This window comes from Vipera berus (assembly GCF_964194415.1).
Source record: "Vipera berus genome assembly, chromosome: 2".
Lineage (NCBI taxonomy): Eukaryota > Metazoa > Chordata > Lepidosauria > Squamata > Viperidae > Vipera > Vipera berus.
The window spans coordinates 163,095,543-163,118,376 of NC_138203.1; the positions used below are offsets into that span (position 1 = coordinate 163,095,543).

At 40.6% G+C, this 22,834-nt stretch overlaps 1 protein-coding gene across 2 annotated transcripts in view; it reads right to left on the minus strand.

The window, feature by feature from the left end:
* Window positions 1-9,209: 9,209 nt before the first annotated feature.
* The window catches only part of ENDOV (endonuclease V), a 17,339-nt gene continuing 3,714 nt past the window's right edge, over window positions 9,210-22,834 (minus strand). Inside the window, exons 4-10 of one of the 2 annotated variants that reach the window (XM_081316696.1) lie at window positions 22,125-22,164; window positions 21,276-21,388; window positions 20,651-20,719; window positions 19,796-19,924; window positions 11,441-11,517; window positions 10,825-10,886; window positions 9,210-10,735 (exon numbers count right to left, since the gene is read on the minus strand). In XM_081316696.1, the coding sequence (XP_081172822.1) occupies window positions 10,731-10,735; window positions 10,825-10,886; window positions 11,441-11,517; window positions 19,796-19,924; window positions 20,651-20,719; window positions 21,276-21,388; window positions 22,125-22,164 (495 nt within the window). In that variant the 3' untranslated portion in view covers window positions 9,210-10,730. Of the gene's footprint in view, window positions 10,887-11,440; window positions 11,518-19,795; window positions 19,925-20,650; window positions 20,720-21,275; window positions 21,389-22,124; window positions 22,165-22,834 lie in introns of both variants that reach the window. The other variant, XM_081316695.1, reaches the window with a different exon arrangement.

The window sequence follows — 22,834 nt, forward strand, 5'->3', positions numbered from 1 at the left end:
AAAGGAAGGGAGGGAGGGAGGGAGGGAGGGAGCTTTTGATAACCTGTAGGACGGAATTGAGTGGAGGAGATCTTGTAGATGCAGTCATAGGCCAAGGATCATGGATGTCAGGATTGATCCTGAGCCAGATAATCCAGGGTCGAACTTGAGTCAGAAATAAACAGAGGTAAAGGAATATGAGCTCTGGCTGTTCGGCTTAAGCTTTTGCTGACAAGATAGATGGCACATTTCCCAGGGATCTGCAGACCGATTTCTGCCACGTCTCTGTGTAAGCAATACGACCAAATCCTCTTTCCTGTCAGCTTCAGGGTGAGCTATTCAATCCTGCCAACCACCATGCTGGCCACTACAGCCTCAACTGCTGGAGGCCAAATATGACTGTCTGCAGGCTGCAGGTGGCACAACGGATCTGGCAGGGAAGATTTAAAGCTCCTCATAAGCCTGTGTTTTAACCCGGGGCCTTGGAGCCTCCTGCAAAACAAGGGAGCAGATGGTTGGCTTCCGCAAGCTACACACCCACCCATTACACAAAGTCCTCTCTCCACCCATCTGCTGGGACCATAGGGAGCTGGGAATTCAGCATCTGTTCCCCAGGGAGGTGTGAAAGTGACAGCAGCAATCACAATCACGCAGACAGGGAGGGAGGGAGGAGAAGCCAGACATTGGAATGACTCGACAGCAGTGGGGGGGAAACCCTCAAGCAAAAGGCAGACACCCATCACACCAGCTAAACGATGACAACCTTTGTGCTTAACTAACATACTGCATTTAAGAACACTTCTCACTACGGACCCCCCAATTTCTTTCTTATTTCCCTGTAGGAAGTCAGCATTTCCCCACCCCCACCCCCAGAGAAGGAGATAGTTTGGGGGATATTAAAAAAGGCAGAATATTATATTTCCCCAAAGGAATGATGGGAAGAAATCTTAAAATGCAGAAACTTCTCCCTCTCCCCCAAGCAGAAACTCAGCAGGCCAGCTCGGTAGAAATGCTTATTTGATAATCCTTTCAGAAAGATTGGGGCCAGGAAGCTTGGAGCTGATGGGATTAGAAAGACGAAGACCCCTAAAATCTACATCCCCCACCCAAAATTTAAAGACATGATCTTTAGGGCATAATAGGATTAACCCACCACCATTAGAATACCAAAAGGGCACACTGAACCACAGGTCAAAGTTAATTGCACAGGAACAGGAACAACCTCAAATAGGAACAACTCCAAAACACAAAAGCCCAAGAAGGTATAAAAACCCACCGCTCCCAGGTCCATTTTGTCAGCCACCCCAGAAACATGCTGCTGTCACGGAAGTTTCTGGCAACTAAATAAACTGAACCTTCTTTCCTAAGCAGTCTCCATTTTGTTTATTCCTGGCTTGGACCAGACCTGAAAATTTTTCTTTCAACATCTCCAATACCCCTTCAACCTTTTTTTTTTGACAGCACACACAACGGATTCCAGGAAGCACATTTTTGCTACCTTATCCAATAATACGCATGGCTACCCATCCCCATCATTTTAGCAAATACCAGTCAAGATTTATTTTCAGCATTTCTTTTAAATCAACTTTGTTTCTAAATTACCTAAATTAAATTTAGATTATCTAAATCTAAACTATCACTGGGCTCTTACAAACTGAAATGTGATGCTTTGCGTGTGGCTGTATTAAAGACAAAAAAAGGGGGGGGGGAAACACCAGATGATTTTCCACACGGAGACCCCGATTTCCCCACCATCAGTGCTACTCTTCATTTTAGCTGAGTATGAATCATCCTTAGATATTCCACGTGCAAGATGTTCTCCCCAAATGTTGAATGTGTCTATGGAAGCACAGGCACACTTGCATCATATGGATAGGCTCACAGGACAGCTCGTTTGACAGAGTTTCCAGCTAAATACTAAATAAAAAAACCTTGCTTAATAGTTTGTGTCTTGAAGAAGGGGAAATGACTGGTCTCACTCTCTTTCCTTTCAATAGTCTCAGAAAAAAAGATCTTGCTATTTACATTCAACACTGGAAGTTTTTAACAATACTGGTAGTTTTTAAGAAGAGACTGGACAGCCATTTGTCTGAAATGGTAGGGTTTCCTGCCTGAACAGGGGGTTGGACTAGACAACCTCCAAGGTCCCTTCCAACTTTATTATTATTGTTGTTGTTCTTGTTCTTGTTGTATCCCATTGTCTGTCCCTAATCAAAACTTCCCTAGATGTCAATTCCTCTAATGTCCCTAATCAAACCTTCCCTAGATGTCAATTCCCTAGATGTCAATTAGATGTCAATTCCTCTGTGGGGCAAAATGCAGTTTCAAATTAAAGACTGGATATTGATTGCGGGAACAACTCTTTCTGCCCCACGGCCTTCATTCCAAGTGGTGGGCACCTGCTTGGGATGGTTTATATCTACATATCGCTTGTCAGCTTGTCTTCCCTTTATGCCAAGAAACAAAAGACCAGTTTCCTGTCATGAAGCGAGAGAAAAAAGCCTTGAGAGGTGACTGTAGATTGGTACACCGAAGGATCCATCCTTCAACTGGCTGCCAGCAGTGCTTCCTTGTGTGCAATCACTGCATTTCAGCAAAGGATCGTTACCAGGAGCAGCAGACAACCTATGAATCTTGGCCATAGTTTATATAGAGACATAGAGCCACATCCTTTGTTTATTTATTTTATTTTATTTTATTTTAATCCCATTTATATCCCGCCCTTCTCCGAAGACTCAGGGCGGCTTACAGCCTAAGCACAAATCTCAACGGAGAATAAAATATAAAACAGAAAAATAAAGGAGTTAGGGGGGAAAGGTCAAGATGGAAATAAGATTACAGTGCCGAAAAGGAACACTAGGAAAAAAAAATAGAAAAGAAGTTAACTTACAACTTTCTTCAGTACCTATACAAATATAAGCATGCAATATTTTGATCATTATAAAGAATTCTAATCATCAAATCCCACAATTAAAGTTTCATATCTTTCAGTTTCAAGCAAACAATCCAAAAGTAGAAACAAAGTTAAAGTCTTTCTTTAATCAATTTGGACCATAAGAAAGGCTGAGCACCAAAGAATTGAAGCCTTTGAACTATGGTGCTGGAGAAGACTCCTGCGAGTCCCTTGGACTACAAACCGGTCAGCCCTAGAGGAGATCAACGCTGACTGGTCTTTGGAAGGACAGATCCTGAAGCGGAAACTCAAATACTTTGGCCACCTAATGAGAAGGAAAGATTCACTGGAGAAGAGCCTAATGCTGGGAAAGGTTGAGGGCAAGAGAAGAAGGGGACGACAGAGAATGAGGTGGCTGGATGGAGTCACTGAAGCAGTAGGCGTGAGCCTAAATGGACTCCGGAAGATGGTAGAGGACAGGAAGGCCTGGAGGAACGTTGTCCATAGGGTCGCGAAGGGTCAGACACGACTTTGCAACTAACAACAACTAATCAGAGTTGTCTTAATTCTGCCAGCTCTGCCATCTCCACTAATTTCACCATCCATTCTTCCATGGTTAGAATCTGTAAATCCTTCCATTTCTGTGCATATAAAAGTCTTGCTGCTATCATATAAAGTCCCACTTTTTTTTCCAATCCATCAAGCCTAAATGAAAAATCTCTGGTTTCAATTGCACATTTATTCCAAGAATTCCCAAAATAAAGGCACACAACTGATCCTAGTAATTTTTGTTGCTTTTTTACATGTCCACCAAAGATAAAATGTATCTTCAGATGCCTTACACATATTTGGCAATTTATCAGGGGTTAAATACCAATAGTACGTCATGTTATAAAAATTCTATAAAAATTCTGATATAAAAAAGATTTCCTGTGAGGAAAACGACGAATTGAGCAGCTCCCTCGGAATGGGGAATGATGTCACAGCTGATTTGTGGCTTAGGTTGGACTCTTGTAGCCTGAAGAATTCTCCAGAGTTAGAGAGAATCCTGGAAATTGATCCATTTGCCCTCTGGTTAGCCGCTCCTTGCAGGCAGATCACGAAACAGAAATTTTTGCAATCAGCTGGTGAATTTAGCAGCCGAGAGATGGGGTATACAGCAAGTTTGGCATATCCCGATTAAGACAGCCCGTAAAACTTTCTAAAACTCTTTTTATATTTCGTTACATTTTTAGTTGAAGAGAGGCTTTCTTGGGGTACAATTAAGTATCTCCTTTTAGAGATTTTCAGCATTTTTTGTAAATGTTATATAAAAACCTGATGCAAGTTGAAAATTTGGACTACTGAATTGCTTCTTTAAACAACAAAATGTTGAAAGTTTACCTGCATTTGTGGAACCGGACCTTGGAATTCCTGACTGTGGACTTTCATGGAAATGTAGCTTTTTGTTTGTTTACCCTGTTGATTGGTATGAGTTTATAAACAAAGGAAGTTGGAGATGTTTTCTTTTATCTTCGTTTCCTTTTTACCATTTCCAGTGAATCTACAGCTGCAATTCTTTGTTTTTAGAACTAGAATATGCTATTGACTACAGCTATGACAAAATCACAGCATTGCAGATCTGACGAGATGGGAATTTTTTTAGATCTATGTCTGAAGAATTTACAGTTAAAGTGACACAATCTGTAGAAACCAAGCTTGAGGTTTTGGAAAAACAACTGGATAAATTGAATAATATTGCTGAAGATGCTAAATGAGTGAATGACAGGGTGGATTTTTTAGAACATAGAATGGAGACTAGAGATGTTGATCTGGGAAGAGCATTGGATAACTTTATATTACTTGAACTTATAATAAAAGAGTTCAGTCTCGGCCTTAGAGCTGTTCCAGAAAATCCCAGTGAAAACCAAATGTAAGTAGTAGCCCAAGCATTATCAAAATTATTAAGACAGGAGTTAGAGCAGATAAAGTCTATTGCATAAATTCAGCTCATGCAACAAGAGGAAAGATTCTAAGGGATGTTTTGGTGCATTTTATGAGGAAAAGAACAAAGGAACAAGCCTTGCAAAGTCGTTTTGATTTAAGATTAAAAACCATTAACCAATACAACTGTCTGAAAAGAAATCCCCCATTAGGATTCAAACAAAAAGAAATGAATACTCCTTTCTAACTGAAGCTTTGAAACAGGAAAAGATTCCATTTCACTGGAATAAACTGGAAGGTATATTTTTTTATTTTCCATCAATAAAGATTTAGACTTAATTTTGTCCAAAAGGCTTAGAATTTTATTATAAAATATGGGGCAGAACTGAAGCATAAGTTAATGGATATGGAGAAGGTTACACAGACCCTGAAGACACTGAAAAACAAGCTGTGAGGCTGAGAGCCACAGCTAAAGAGTTTGTTGATTGTTTGCCTAAATATGGATTACAAATTTCTAATATAGAATACAAATGGAGCCAATGCATCTCAAAAAGGACATTTTTGAATATTTTAGAAAACAGAACCAGGATGTAATTTATTTGCAGGAAACACATCTAAGGAAAGAAAAGATGTAAAATACTTGATACATAAGGCTTTGGGTGAGGAATTTATATCAGCAAGTTCGAAAAGACTGTTGCATTATATATTAGATCACAACTGAAAACTATGGCTCTCACTCTCTAATGAGTATGGTAGATATGTTGCAGATGAAATATAGAGATCCAAAAGATTAAATCTATCATTGGTGGACATTATGTCCCAAATGATGATGATGATGATAATAATAATAATAATAATAATAATAATAATAATAATAATAATAATAATAATAATAATAACAACAACAACAACAATAACAACAACAACAACAACAATAATAATAATAATAATAATAATAATAATAATAATAATAATAATAATAATAATAATAATAATAATTTTATTTGTATACCGCCCTTCTCCCGAAGGACTCAGGGCGGTGAACAGGGCAACATATAAAAGTACAAAGATACAAAAGTTAAAAAAGAATTAAACAAAATGCCCAAGCTAAAACAATAAGTAAATATATTTAAGACAACAATAAAATGCCAACCCATCCCCCATCAGGCCAGGCCGGCTTGTTCGAACAAATAAGTCTTCAGATCGCATCAGAAGGAGCGAAGGTTGGGCGCCATCTGGAGCTCAACTGGCAACCGATTCCATAAATCCGGGGTGCCCACAGAGAAGGACCTCCCCCTGGGGGCCACCAGACGACATTCTCTGACCGGTGGCACCCTGAGGAGGCCCTCTCTGTGGGAACGCACAGGGCGGAGGGAAGTTGATGCCGGCAGCAGGTGATCCCTAAGGTACTCTGGACCCATGCCATGTAGGGCCTTGAAAACCATTACCAAAACGTTGAATCTCACTCGGAAGACAACTGGGAGCCAATGCAGCTCACGGAGCAGATGTGTAACATGGGAGTATTGGGAGACTCCCAACACAGCTCTCGCGGCTGCATTCTGTACCAGTTGGAGCCTCCGAGTGGTCCTCAAGGGCAGCCCCATGTAGAGAGCATTGCAGTAGTCTAAACGAGAGGTCACGAGCGCATGAGTGACCGTACGCAGGGCATCCCAGTCTAGATAGGGCCACAACTGATGCACCAGGCGAACCTGGGCGAAGGCCCCCCTAGTTACAGTTATTATGTGGTCTTCCAGAGTAAGCTGTGAATCTAGGAGGACTCCCAAGTTGCGAGCCCTATCTACGGGGGGTAATAGCTCACCCCCCATAGAAAGAGATGGAATATTCTGAATATCCCGAGATGCCAGTATGTACAGCCACTCAGTCTTCTCGGGGTTGAGTTGAAGCCTGTTTCTCCCCATCCAGACCCGAACCGCTTCCAGGCAACGGGACATCACGTCGAGGGCATGATAAAGGGATTTTTAAAAAACAATCTATATTTTCACATGAGAATTGAGTTCTGTTGGAAAATGGAATGTAGTAGTTTGCCCACAATTTGACAGCACTTTAGCCAAAAGAATCAATCTTAACCAAGGAAAATTACCAAAGTCTTTTTTTATTATTTGATGGACAATTTGGTGCTAATAGACTCGGAAACAGTAGAGAATGTACTTTTTTTCAGAAAGACACAAATCTTTCTCAGGAACTGATATATGCAAAGCTTGACAAATAAGATTGTTAAGGTGGATATTTTATGAAACATTTTTTTTCTAAACAGACCCAGTCAGTTTAATATTTAAGAACAAAACTACAGCTTTTAACTGGTGATTAATGAAGCAATATTGCCAAAATATTGTAAAAATATTTTGTAAAACTATTACAAAAAGGAAAAGTTGTGGAAGAATATAAAAAGAGGTGAAATGAATTCTTTAATAACAATTTAGATAAAAAAACTGACAAAGATTGGGATGCTAGCAAAGTGGTGATGACAAATTATTTTATTCCATACAGTAATTAGCTTTACTGTGAGAAAAATAGAGATTAAATTGTATGAAGCAGAAAAACTTTGAATATGCAAATAAACCAGGGAAATGAATGATGTGTAAACTAAAAGCGGAGTAGGGGGGAGAGAGAAAGTCATATCCATAATTTTTATTCAACCTTGTATAAAAGGACGTGCCTCTGGCAAAGTCTAATAAGTATCTGAAAAAACCAGATGTTTATTTAAGAATATGATTATACAATACCAAAATACTCCAATGAACAAGACTGGTTTGAAAACTGAAAAGAAAGTTAAATATCTGGTTGTTATGTTAATATAAATTATACGCTGTTTCAGAATAATTATGTTAAGATATAGAACAATATTAGAAAAGATTTATCAAAGTGGGACAAACAGTAAGCGTCATTATTGGATAGAATTTCAATGTTTTACCTAGATGTTACTTTTGTTTCAGACAGTACCAGTACTGATGACAGATTGACCATTTAAATGAAGGTAAAAAGTTATTTCTAAGTTTGTATGGTAAAGGGGAAAAAACAAGAATTAAATATAAATTGTTGCAAGATGCTAAAGAAACTGATACTGTGTTTCTCCGAAAATAAGCCCTACCCTGAAAATAAGCCCTAGCTTGATTTTTACATGAGCACCCAATATAAGCATTACCCCCCAAATAAGCCCTACTTAAGACTCCGCTCACTCCATTGCACCTGGTTGCACAAGATGGGGTGAGCCACATGGGTAAAAATCAAGCTAGAGTGGGGGTGGGGGGGTGAAGCTGCCCCACATGCCCTGCACCTACTTACCTTCGGAGAGTTGCAGCCAGGCCTCCCATGCCCCGACACCTGCCTCTCCTCACCAGCCCACTTCTTCTGCAGCCACTCGCCGCCACTTACACGCATCGCCCCCGACCTCAGTTTTGCCAACAGAGGCCTTCAGAAAAAGTAACCGAGGCCTTACCTTTAGGCTTCTGCAGCCGAGAAACGAGCTCTGGATTGATGTGCGTGACACCCCCGGCCTCCATTTTGGCATCAAAGGCCTTTTCTGAAGTGTTTTTTGGGCTGGTTTCTGGCATTTTGTTCTGGTTTCTGGCAACCCCCCCCCCCCAACACCCATTGGATTCACTTAAAAACTACCATAAAAAAGGTTTGTAAAATTTGGCGCAGTGACATGGTGGCCCACTTAATGACTGCAATGACTTATGCTGTAATTCTGGACTCAATTTTGGTTGTAAGTCAAGGACTACCTGTATGTTTAAGAATGCATGGGGAAAATCTTGAATCGAACGCTTGATCAATTGGGAACGTATGTGGAGTAAAGGATTAAAATTTACACTGAATTATAACTTGGGGGAAAAAAGTATTGAACCACATTCTTGATGCTCCATTAATGTTCAGAGACTGTGTTCATCTATCCTGGAGAGGGGCAGGAGGATAAAAACCCTTAGAGTTGCCAACAAATGCAGGAAAATTTGAAAAGCTCATTAACAGACTCTCTGGTAGCTAATTAATTAATTGAGCAATGTTTTCAGTTATCTCCAGGAAAGCAGTTTTCGGAGATTGTTTATTGACAGAAAGTGTTTCTGCACTTCTAGGTGGATGCTGGAAGACCGTGGGGAACAGAAGCTGCAACCTGCAGCCTGCTGACTTTCTAATAAGTGCCACTGAACTCAGGACTTCCTCCTTAGTAAACAGATTTGATTTCTTCACTAGCCTTATCACTAGCCTGAGCAAAGCTGTGCTAATCTAGACCCTCTCATCTCTATTTTGAAGCTGTTGCACAGTTGATGCAACACAGTAAAATGGTACTAGAGAACAGAAGCCCTGAAACAACTTGTCTGAAATTAGAACTCTAGGAGTGCGTAACCTAGAAACAAGCAACTTATTTCTGGCAGTGATGAGTACCTGCTCTCGGGGAAGAGAGACAAGAAGTGGGCAGATGAGACAGGCCTGAGAACTAGCAGCTGCCTAGCTCTACCATGGCATCAGTAGTCTTTCCAAAATCTCGGCACCATTCCAGGCAGAGAGCAATAACACAAGGATGGACAGTGAGGCATCAGGACAATGTACTGTGCCTCTTCAGTATGGAATGGGACAGCTCGCTGCAGCCAATTCACTGTGGCCAACTTGTCACGGCCAACTCACCATGGTCAGCTCGCTGCAGAACATGCTACGGCCAAGTTGCCACGGGACAACTTCACTGCCGGACATTTTAACCATTCAGTTTAATTACTTAAAATAAATTTTAAAAATATTGTATTTTTTTCATTCACATTTCAATCTGTCCCTCCTTTTTCATCCTTTCTTTAATGATTCTATTCCACCATTTATTTGATATTAGCGTCTCTTGTCTTGCAGCAAGTAGTCCTGGAGGAAGTTGGCCATGGTGATTTGGCCGTGGTGAGTTGATTTTGGTGAGTTGGGTGTGGTGATTTGGCCGTGGTGAGTTGATTGTGGTGAGTTGGGTGTGGTGAGTTGGTATGGCAAATTGTCATAGACCCTTTTCAGACATTCCTTTGGCTAAAATGGGGAAAAAGGAATATAAAGAGTATTTAAGGGACCTGTGATTTCAAAGATAACCCCACCCCTTTTCTAGCTAAATAACAGGTTTAACCAGCATCTGTTTCATGGCAGGAAAATTGAGCAAATTGTTGTGAATAATTCACGCTATTCAACCTATTAAAACCAGTATATACTCCCCGTCATCACAGATTCACATACACTGCCACAAGGAGTGTGCAGTGTACAAATAGGATAAATGAAATAAACAGAACACAACATTTCACAATCATTAAAAACAAAATACCATACGATAGTCAGCGTTCAGGGTCTTCTGTCCAAATGTAATGCGGTGTTAGGAAATGTACTTTTTGCTTACAGAGATCAGTCCGAGCCTATGACCGTTAAACTGGTACATAATGTCTTATTTCCTTCCAGATATGTGGACCCTCAACCACCAGAATTCCCAGGCTGCACATCTGGAAACGACCAAAACTGGGGAAGCTATCCTAAGTTTCAGGATTTTCAGGGTACTGAAAGGAGATTTCAGGATAAGGAATGGAGCAGATGGCAGAAAACAGAAATCCTCCCTGAGGAATTAGCCCAAGATTCTCTGCACTGCAGGAAAGTAAATCTGTCAGCTATACAGGGCAACCTGCCCACCACCATCATTGCCTTAGATTACTACTTATCCGGGTCATTTTGTTTGCCTTTTGTGTTCACCTAAGGCCCAGGCCCACTCTGTTAAGACGATGTTTCTTGCTCCAAAACGCAGCTGGCACATCCCTGGATGAAAGTACTCTTGAAAGAGCTGTCTTCATTGTCTTTGACCTCTGGGCAGCGCTTTGTTGAATAGAAGGATATATTCTCCTCCCCGGGATGATAGCCTTAGAGATGAAAGCTCATCTTTCTGATTAGCTCTAGGAAAGAAGCTCTAGGGTCAAACTAAGATGAAAAAAAATGAATCTGAAAGATTATAAGGTTTGGAGTGGGAAATTGTCCCAACTTAAGCACCCGCCTTGGAACAGTCATACCTTGGTGCTTGCTTTCATCTTTGTGAGCTTCCCCCATTCTGGCACTTTCCAGATCTTGGCCCCTAAAGAAAGAAGCAAGTGATCAAACGTGTGTCATGACAAAAACCTATGTACTAGTATTAGATGTTGGGATGCAATTACGTAAAGACGGAGTATGTTATCCCAATCCATCTGTAGAGGCTGGATGTCAAATTCCACTTCTTTTTTTTCCTTCATAGAAAGTTCACCCCTACTAGTGCTACTCACTGGAAGATGGATTTCTAAGAATAAAATGTCATTGTCCTGGAATGACTCTGGATGCATCACAGCAAAGGTGACGTGCAACTTTTCCAGAACATACATTTTTCCTAGATACCTTTGCTGCCAAAACAGCACCTTTGCTCCAAGATATGAACATGTTTTGTGATCATCTCAAGGTTGTAGCAAATCTGATTCAAACATTTTGGGAAACCATGTAATTTGCAGAGGCGTCTGAGGCTCTGCCAGAAATAGCTGGTCCTGAGGAACAGGACAGACCCTGGATGCCACTTTAATGCCTTTCCCAAAGAGCATTAAAAAAGCAGACTGACTGGGGTGTGTGTGGCACATATAGCTTTCCAGCTCCATAAACACCTACCTCTCTGGCTGAGGAGGGGGCACAGCAATGTTGACCTCCATATGTTTCCGGAAGTATTCTCTGGATCTTATATCTGCCTATGATCAGGGCCAAGAGGAAAATAAGAACAAGAGACTAATTAGGCTGACTGGTGCAAGTGACAATTTCTAGGATTCTAGGAGAATGGGAGGAGGCAGAAACGACAGGGCGGCTGGGCTCTGACATTACTGTACCTAGAGGGGGGAAAAATCATCTCACAAATATCAGTCCTAGTCAGATTTAGGCCAATCACAAAGCAGCTTCTGTCCCAAAGAGAACTGAGGGTTACATTTCATGACATACCGTATTTTTCTGTGTATAAGATGCTATTTTTTTTCCTGCAAACACACTGTTCAAAAATCAGGTGTGTCTTATACAAGTGCAGTGTATAATGGTAACCTCCACAGCCCAGGGCATGCCTGTGTGGGTTCTTTACATGCCGCTGCCATGCCGCCTGGTGCAGGTGTCAAGCCCCTGTGGGCTTGCCACTTATGGGAGGGGGCAAGGTCATCAGATGGCGGTGTCCGGAGGCAGCAGATGAGACCAGCAGCATGGATGGCAGCGACAGCCCTTTCCCTCCCTCATACCTGTATGCTGGCCGGGGACCCTGTGGAACGTAGCTGCAAGGCCCTCCTGCTCGATAATAGCGGCCAGCCGAACTTCCGGATTTGCCAGCTCAGCTGTTCAGTGGTCCACCGAACAGCTGATCGGCACGGAGAAATGGCGGGCAGTTTAAAACCTGCCTTTGCTTCCTTTGCCTTGCTGTCATGCCGGTGCTCACGCCGGTTTGTTTACAAGGGTCGGAAGGCTGCTGCTGTGAACTAACTATGCTTGCTCATCGTGCCGATGCTGGTTAGATGGGTGGGGGTTGGGGCCGGCTGGGAGGTGTCTATTTAGAGCGCTGGGAGGTGGTTGCCCCCAGCAGTGACTTTGTTTGCTGTAAGCTTGGAACTCGCATGCCAGAGCGTCTTATACAAGGGTGCGTCTTATACACGGAAAAATACGGTATTTTTGGACTGAGAAGAAAATGAGTCCCCTGCTCACCAGAGGTCAAAAGCTTGCAAATAATTTATATGAAAACCCATGTTGGCTTAGACCATTGGCTCCCCTAGCTAATATTATTTTTCAGTTGTGCTCATGGAAATGCAAGAAGCTTATTCTGAGTCAGACTGTGAGCCGAACTACTATATATAATACTTTAAAAATGTGGTTAGCAACTGTACACTTTTTTTCCTTACCTGAAAGTAAGGACATCTGACTGGAATAAAACTACCACATCAAGATAAGGGTCGTTTTCTTTTTTTTTCTTTTTTTAACTTTAGTGTCTCCAATTTACGTTGTTAAAAAAAGATCCACTAAATGGCAGATTTTCATTTAAGAGTTTGTGAACCAGGCTGGGACTGCACCAAGAGGGGAAAGGCTTATAACCGATAGCTTCTTATACACGGCACATTACGTTCTCCATCTGAACCAGTTCCGCTGTGCTTCTTTTTGAGAGAGGAAGAAGAAGCAAAAGAATGCCATGCTGCCTCTTTCAAACAATCTACATTTTATTCCATTCAAAGCAAACTCAGCAGTTTGATATGGGCTGCCAAATGCTACCTAAAGGAAATGAATGCGTTAATAGACACCATGCTTGCTTTTCTAGGATTGGGTCTTTCAATACATACAGAACTGCTGCCAAATTCTGGAACAAAACCAAATTGGGTGACAGCTTTGGCATCTTTTACAATTAAACTTGCAGTGGAACTGGGTAAAGGATGAGAAGGTAGAAGAAATTCGATGGCTGTCTGAATTTAGAACGATTCATCTCAATGGGCCATAAGCAGGTCTGCACAGAACATATTTTAAAGATGAACGAGAGACTTCCCAGACTCGTCAGTCTGCTGGCAACAGGAATTGAAGCACAATGCATCCGACAAGTGGCGGGAGGCGAAAGACAAAAACAGTCAAGAGGTCTGGTAGTACCTTTTCAGATTGACACATTTTATTAAAAGGCATCAACTTTTGTCAGTTGCACTCGCGTCATCCCTTCACCGTCACCAAAGCCTTTTAATAAAAGGTGTGAGTCCTTCTGATTTTTGCCATCATAGTCTGACATGCCTTAGAAGAGGGAGGGTGATCCAGAAACACCGAGCTGTTCTGGCAAAGGATTACATCAAAACAGGGGGGAAAGACAAAATGTTCCCATGTGTGCATACAGGCAGTCAGGTTTCTCAAGCCTGCCATAGCCTCAGAACAGGATCTAATTGAGAACCTTCTTCCTCAAGTTGATTTCACTGGAGTAGCAGCAAGGAATACATAGGTATGAAATTAAGCTGATGTACAAAATCATGGAGATCCAGATGTGTTGAGAGTCACTATTGGTCAATCCTGTTCTATCTCATTGACTTAATTCCTCATGTGAGCAGTTCCTTTGCAGGCACCCTATCCTTTGGCTGCTTTCTTCAATTCCGCTATACATTCTTTCTTCAGCTTCTCTTACCTACCGTTTTCACATTCTTCATTTTGTTATTCTTGATTTATCCTTTCTCTACTTTTTGTGGGATGGACAGATAAGTCAGTGATCCATTAAACCACAGCACTAATACCCCTTCCTTTGATACTCTTTAAATTTCCTTTAAGTTTAAATGTCATTCAGCTCTCTTTTTCAAGGTTCCTATTCTTCATTCCAGGGATATTATTACAAGAAGTATATAAGAGTGATCAGGCCGAAAGAAAGTAACTATCCTAGGACTACCAAATCTGGGCTGCAGAAATCTGGACAACCATGAGACTGCAGCAAAGGTGATCCCATTAGTAGTATGCAGAGGCTGTTTTTTTTATTTTTTAGATTTGATATATCTAGACTATTTTTTAGATTTGATATCTCTAGACTAGCTCCAAATGACCTATTGAACTTTCTGGGTGAAGTTGATCCAACCACCACTACCACCCCCTTATAACTATACTGTGTTTTACTTGTTGAACAATGCTCCTTGTATCCATTTATCATAGGTGTTCTCAGCCAAAATTGTATTTCACTTTCCTAGGAAACAGGACAGTTTACAAGCACTGGGCAGAGATTATGAATTTCAGGCTGCCATCTGGTATATCACAAAATAGGGAGCAATGGAGGGAATGGGAGGGATGAAGGCTGGCATCAAATATTAAATCCTTTGGTTGAGGGACACTGAATCAGCGAACCCTCTAGACTGCCAATGATGATGGGAACTGCAATCTTATAGGATCTAGAATGGCATTACTGTTTTAACCTATTACATAACTATGCTATATGAAAGAACAGGTAGGAATAATTCACTATTGGCACATAATGATTCAAGCTTCCAGGTTCGGGAGCAGATAAAATAACTTTCTGCAACACAAAAGCTTGCATCCCTCACAAACGGGGCCAGGGACAAAAAGATCAACTTTGGCTATTTTCCATGTCCACCTTTTATGAAAAGAATTGGGGTTTGAACATTTAGATACATTTGCTATGACAAATTAATTTGTTTTAGATCTGCCTAACAAAATTAATTTACTTCATTTGGCTCTATACCAACAAATTCTACAAGGCAAAAACTGTTGAATACAAATGGCTCAAGCCAATAATTACTGGCAATAACAGAAGCTAAAAGCCAGTCATCTCCAACATAATTAAATGCCATTTAGCATTTTGTTCCGTTTTGTACATATTTTAGCCTACATTTCTACTTTAAAAGCACCTGCAAAACATTTCAATAACCAGAAAATTGGAAACAGAATTTTAGATAATTAAAAACAGGAGATGGCTCTGCAAAAGCAGAGATGGCATCTGCAGCAAAGACCATGGAACTGGTAAGCATATCAGTTCCTTGGAACCTCTAGACCAGGGGTCAGCAACCTGAAACAGTGAAAGAGCCACTTGGAACCAGTTTCCTCACAAAAGGAAAAACTGGGAGCTACAAAAAATGTGTGCGCATGCGCGTACATGTGCGCATGCGCAGAACAGGGTTTGACTGAAGAGTGGAGACAAGGCGAGATATGCACCTACATATTTGAATTGATTGGTTGAACTTTTTTAGTCCCATTTTTTTTGGACTGGACATGGCAGAGGACTGGGAGCCGCAGGAGACGGCTGAAAGAGCCACATGCAGCTCCGGAGCCGCGGGTTGCAGACCTGTGCTCTAGACAAAAGCATATTGCCCATATTGGCTCCAGATGGCTGCTCCTGGCAAGCAGACCACAGGATAGCTATTTTTCATACTAGGTGACAATGGGATTTGCCCTCCTGCTCCCAACCAACGTGAAGACTTTTAAAGAACACTAAGTTTGCAAACCTCACTTTCTATTTGCTTTCAGAAATTGCTTATTAACTACTCTATAACTAGATCTAGAGATAGGCTTGACAAATCTTCTTCGGGTGAGTTTATCTCCAACTCTGAACCAAATAAATTTTACAAGCTTAAGAACTTAAATAATTTGAAATAAACAGTGAAAAGCTAAATAGGTTTTTGATCTAAGATAGTTAAAAATGGATTAAGGGTCCAGGTAAATTTACAATGTTGTAAAGTAAGGTTTCTGAATTATCTATAAAAAAATTAAAAATTTCCTAAAAATTTTTTAGGAAACAGGTATATTTTGGTTATCCTGGCAATGGCAAGTCATAACAAAAAGATAAGTGATGATTTTAAAAACTGGGCATTGGAGGGGGATAAAGATTTTAAGCAGGAAAAAAAAATACAAAGGCTGATGTCAGTTAATCCTGAGACTTACAGAATGATACAAAACATTATAACAAACGTTAATATTAAAGGAAATCTTTGAAGAATGGAGACAGAAGTTAATAATTACAATATAACATTGTCAGTAATGATATGTTTCTATAAATAGACTAAAACATGTTAATGGAGGAATGAAAGATGTAGCACCAATTTTATGTGATCAAATAAAGTAGAGAATATGGAGCTACAAATGAAAAACCAAGATAATGATTTGGAAAATGATGTGTTACTAGATATACAATAGAAACTGGCTGAAGTTTTAAAAATCGAAAGGAAAATACAAATGATTCACCAAGAGAATGACATGGAAAATACGTTCATATTGGATTTAGTAAAGAGGCTTGCTAAAACCTTAAAGAAATCTGTATGACGGGATAAAGAAGAACTGAAAAAAAATCCTATCACCACTTTTGATTGAATGAAAGATTAAGATTGTTAGAAGTAAAATGAAGAAATATATAGTTGCTTGATTTGATCAAGGTTAAAATATTTGTTGCGATATTCTGGCAACCCTTTATGGACTTTTTGCCGACACCAAGATTGAAGGTTTTACAGATTTATTTATCGTTCATATGGGATGAAGAGATGACTAACTTTTGAAGAGTTATTATACTTGTGGTGATGAAGGTTGGAAGTTCTCTCTCTCCATTATATTCTCTTTTCTTGCACATTTATTCTTTCCACTCTCTCTTCTCTTTCTCTAAGTTTAGTTTGTATTAGGTTTTACTATTGTAATTAAAATTCTTAATAAAATTACATTTGAGATGATTAAAAAAAAGATAATCGGTTTGGGATGAAAATAAATATGGCTTAAGATGAGACCCTTACACTGTATGAAAATCTCTCTCCATAACTGATTTTTAAAAAAAAAAACTAGTTAGCAAATAACTATTCCTGTTTGACCAAAGACTGTGTTCTCAGTGATGAATGTTGTGCAATGGCTAGGTATACAATTGGTTCAATATCCAGGAAATGACAATACTGAACATTTAAATACTTTTCAATAATATTGCCTTCTGTTTCATTTTCCTGCTTCTTCATCAAAGATTATTAATGCATTTTGTTTCCAAGGCAGGGAAAGAGAAGAGCAAGTGTCCTCTTAGATTGTAGCATCGTTTCACATTCTGTTAAGACGGCTTAATCTAGCTTATTAACCCAAGAGGCTAATCAATAAGGTGGGTCATGTTGCCTTAATAATCCCTCAAGATTGCATCTATTTTTGGAGTAGACTAGCAATAGCATTAGAGACTGGGGATTATGCCAGGAGTATCAAAAAATAGAAAACATCAGGCTGGTCAGACTGGACAAAAAGCCCAAGCCTGTGTGAGTGTTTTTGTGGCAACCTAAGAAAAGATGGCAAACTTACTACTTCTACCATGTATTATTTCTATTATCCCAGGGCTGCAAGACACCTCTTCTTATTTTATTTTATTTCCACTTTGGGGCTGCAGCTTGACTTTCCCCAGAGAGAAAAGTGGGAGTGGCAGCATAAAGATGCTAGTGGGCTGTGAAATGGAAGACATGCTGCAGCAAAGGAAGAGAGGATGGGAGCAAGCAGGACACAGAGCTGGGTCTGTGTTACAATGGAGATACATCGGAAGGAATATTACTGGATGACTAAAAGTTTGAAGGTGGTCAGTTTTGGCACATGAAATTTTACTTCCATAAAAAGGCATCAGAGGTGATGCAAACACTGGCTCTCTTGAATACTTATGGCTTCTGTGCCAGTGCTGGAGGCACTGACAATCAAGAATCATGCATATATCTTCCTACATACTAGAAGAAGGAACATCTGCTGCTTCTAATCACTATCATGCACACAGCATGGACCCTAATTTTGGGGCTGTGTTATTATTTGTTCAGTAATTCTTATGAAGATGTGTGGGTAAGGAACATAGGAAGCTGTCCAATATTGAATCAATCTGCTAGTTTTTCAGCTTGGTACTATCAACACTGCCTGAACGTGGGTTTCAAGGATTCCATGAATGCATTTTATCTGAAGATGGTAGGGAATGAAGCTGACACTTCTGCAGGCCAAGCATAAATCATTGGGTCACCTACCATTGAGCCACACCTTAAGGACAACATCAGAAACAAAAATGCAAGCAACGATCAAGGGCTGATCAAACACAAGACTACCAAATCAGACTTGCAAAAATCCAGACAACCAATAATGGAAGCAAAGAGATGCAGAAAATCTTAACATTTTGTTATCATCTTGTGGCGATTTGTATTCTGCCTTCTTTCTACAACTGGATCACTCGAAATTTTCACATCTAAAGTATGTTTCAGCTCAAGAGGAGGACATCTCAACATGCTGACTTTTGCTTCCCTAAAACTATTTATTGCTGGGACCTATAGGGGGTTTAAATGGACTCTCTCTTTGAAGCTTAGAATGAAGCTAGCCTTCAGAAAGATGCTGACACGGGTGTGGTGGCCCTTTATGCACACTGACATTAGGAATGGTACCTTCTATTAGAACCTTACTGTCACAGGGTGAGGAAACTGCTCTGCTTAAGCTTTTCTTTGCCACATTTGCCACATATTGAAGGCATGGTTGCAACTCGGCAAGTCTGTGGCCAACGCATTTTGTGCTAAAATCACTCCTTGCTCAAACTCTGCCTCAAGGTACATAAATGGTGATCCAGCACTGCCATCCACTGGCTGCATTCTGGTTCAGCAATCTCTGTAGCCTGCAGACACCTGGAAGGATCAGCAGTACAGTTGGCCCAGCAGATCCTATTCACTGAGCAAGCAATGTGATCCAAGAACTAGTTGTACAGAGCTTTTTGTTTAAATATGGGGTGCTTATTCACTGAGAATACATCTTGGCTTCCAAACCCAAACAATACTGTTCTAGAGATTTTTTTTTTCAAAAAAAGGGGATTACATGGATCTCCCCCAAAATGGAGCAGATACCATTTCCACAGATCTGGTATACATTTTAGGTTTTAAAAAGGAAATGTTCCTTTTTAAAATCTAAAATTTAAAATTTCTGTTTCAATTTCTCCGATACTGTGCAAGTTTCAACTCTCTGGAAGAGTCTGATATAAATGTAAATTTCATATACTGTACATTTATTTTAAATTAAAAATGTTCAATCTATTTTTGGTTTTCGATTAACAGGAAACCTAGCAGTTGAAATTACTATATCTTGCTTCTGATTCAGTCAAACTGCATAATTGCTTATGTAGTCCCAGATGAACTATGTCATTTTCTAAATTTCCAAATCAAGCCCTAAAATGATTTATTTGCACATTTTCAGGAGACGGAATGTTGAAAATAAACAATAGGATAGCTGTCAACTTTGCACCCTGTTTATGACTTTCCAGAAGTATTTGGTGAAGTATAATAGTAAAATAAATGAAATTCAAAATGACCTTACAGATCAGAGCTCAGAACACCTGGCCCCCACCTAGTTTCCTAGCCTCTCCTAACCAGGGTGTCCTCTAGAATGATGAATGGACTTCTGCTCCCAGAATTTCTAGCAATGGTCATTGTTAGTTAGGAACTCTGGGAATTGAAATCCAAACTTTTAGAGTGTTGGTCAGTTGCCTAGCTTGAGACTGCTGGTATCAACATTCTACCATACCTGCCGGATGGGCTCAGGAATCCGATACTTGCAACAAGAATGGACCAGGCGCACTGCTGACAGTAGATTTATCTTATGGCCTACTGAGATGTACACAGGTTTGGTACTCTTGGCACAGCTACGCAACGCCTGGGCAGATAAGAAACAGAGGTACTGCTAGACACATGCAAACTGTGCAATGTCCAAAGAACAGAAATGAAGAGGAACAGGTGTCTCTTCTATTTAACAAAATAGCTCTGTGGAAAATTTTACCTAATGGAATGAGAAGCTGGATTTTGAAATGGAAGAAAAAAAAGGTGAATATGCAGCATTCATTCATTCACATTTATTAATCAGTTTTCTATAAGCACCCCAGACAAAATCTGATACTTAAGACAATGTTCATGTTGGAAAGCAAAGACTGCTTCAGAGACTGAGGATAAATCCGTCTTTCTTTTCTATTGCACCCATTTCTTCAGATTCTTTCCACTTCCAATAGGCATGCTCTAGGTAAAGGTTCCCCCGCACATGCGTGCTAGTCGTTTCTGACTTTAGGGGCTGGTGCTCATCTCCGTTTCAAAGCCAAAGAGCCAGCGTTTGTCCGAGGATGTCTCCGTGGTCATGTGGACGCCAAAGGTGCACGGAACGCTGTTACCTTCCCACCGTAGTGGTCCCTATTTTTCTACTTGCATTTTTACGTGCTTTCAAACTGGTAGGTTGGCAGAAGCTGGGACGAGTAACAGGCGCTCACTCTGTTAGGCGGCACTCGGGATTCGACCCGCCAAACTGCTGACCTTCTGATCGACAAGCTCAGCGTTCTAACCCACTGAGCCACCGCATCCCTTAGACATGCTCTACCTTCCCAAAAATACTTACCATACCCAAGATTTTCCCAGAGGTACTTGTGAGTGGGAATGCATCTCCTCCTGTCTGAAGATCTTGAATCTGAAGTATGGAGAAAGAAATTTACTACAGCAGATGTGTTGAGACAGATGAAGTAATTGGATTAATTCAAGATTCATTCCTAAACTGTAGCCTTTTCTGGAAAAAATAGGAGGGGATTGTGCTAGTCAAGTATTAGTGTTTCTTCTCCACTGCTGTCCTATACAGGACATTTCTAAATAAAGATCTGAAATCAAAATAGCTTGGCTGGAATTCTCCTTTAAAGGTTTTACTCTGCATAGGTAAGTGTCTTCCCCTGCAATAATCTTCATGGGTCAAAACCATGCAACACACACAAACACATATACAGCAGGAAGGCAAGGTTAACTGTATTTTTAATACAGTGAGCAGAGCATCTTGGTCACTACATAATTGTCAATCAGTCTGAACATATTTCATCCTGTAGGTAACACCGTTTTCTCATTTTAAATGGAAAAAAACCCCAGAACAGCTATTTGTACATAGCAGTTTCTCCAATTTTGACAAGATGTTCTTCTAACATCCCCCTACTGTTTGGAATTAAGAATGTGAAATGTAATTCACACCTTTCAACACTTACTTGTTTCTTGTGAAGCTCATCATTGGCCAAACCTTCCACCTGCAAGAGATTTTTGGCTACACCAATACAGGGAAGACCTGTGAGAACACCAAGATGGCAAGCGATGCCAAAACCTGTTGAATATAATGCAGAAGAAGAAGTTGGGGAAAAACTGGTAAGGGAAGTTTCAATTTTGTTGTGAAGAGAAAATCTCGCACTACTTTTTAAGGGCATGAGTTTGAACAAGCTCCCAAAGGAAGGGCAAACCATGATGAAACCAACGAGAAGGAAACAAGACTGCTGTCAATCTTGCAATACATTTCTTGATGTTCACCAAAATACCAACTGATTACTCTGCTGTTCCTTTTGGGCATCAGGGAGGACAGACTTTTCACTGTCAGCAAGCAGGCTAGTTCAGCCTACAGCCCCTTCCTTCCTGTCTGACAACTGCCAAGGAGATGAACACGAATCATTTCCCCAATCTAATGTAGTGGGTCCGACGCAAGGAAGAGACGCCAGCCGGAGTACGAGTTCAGCTCTTTATTTGGGGGGGGGGGGTTGTACTGAAGAACAAGGGCTACCTGGCCTCCTTATATACCTGGCCAGGTAGGCGGCTGGCCAATGGGGTTGGCCCTAGGTTTCCCACCGAAACTGGGTTTCCCGCCGAAACCATCCAGGCCAACGCCCCCTGGTGGCTGCTGCTATGCAGATGCCTGCACCTGGATACATAACACCCAAGATCTCTGCAAACACTACAATAACGAGAAATCAACCAATGACTCCCCATGCTGGCATCTTCCAGGCATCCTCTAACAGAGATGGAAAGTAAATCTAAAGGATTTACTAGCAAGGATGGCCCAGGAAACTTACCTCTGTGGTGCAGGATGCCATTTCCGTCTACAAGAAGCACCTAGGGGGGAAAAAACCCCACAAAGGGGCACTTCAATAATAGGTAACACAGTGGGAAGCTTTTTCAGTAATGGAGATGTCAGTGTTGCCTGTGTTGGTTTGCATACACAAAGTATCAAAAAAGAAGGCAAATAACATTAGTGGTCCTCTTCCATAAAGTGAAGCCTAGTCACAGAATCTGTCACTGAAAAACATTTTTGAGTCTGCTGTGCAAGTGCCTTGTTTGACGTCCCTCGAGATCAGATATATATATATATATATATATATATATATATATATATATATATATATATATATATATATATATAAAGTGACATGTTCAAACTCATATTCATTGTTAGTTGAGATCCCACCCTAGCTGGTGTTATCCAGGTGTATGGGTTTATAAATACTATCATTCTCAAGCCAATGCAAGTTATGGCTGTGCAGACTGGGAATTATGGGAGTTGTCTTCCCATCACATTTGCAGGGTGCTTTAGTTCCAAGAATCTCTTTTCACATCTGTTTTCAGAGAAAAGTTGCTGGAGGACTATTGTGTTGTCTTGGTGAGCTATGGCCTTCCACAGTTTCCTAAAATGAAGCCTCTCTAGCTGTTTCATCCTGGCAGGAAGGGTGCTTTTGATGCTGACTGGATGACTCAATAGCTTTTAAATTAGGTTGGAGCAGATGTC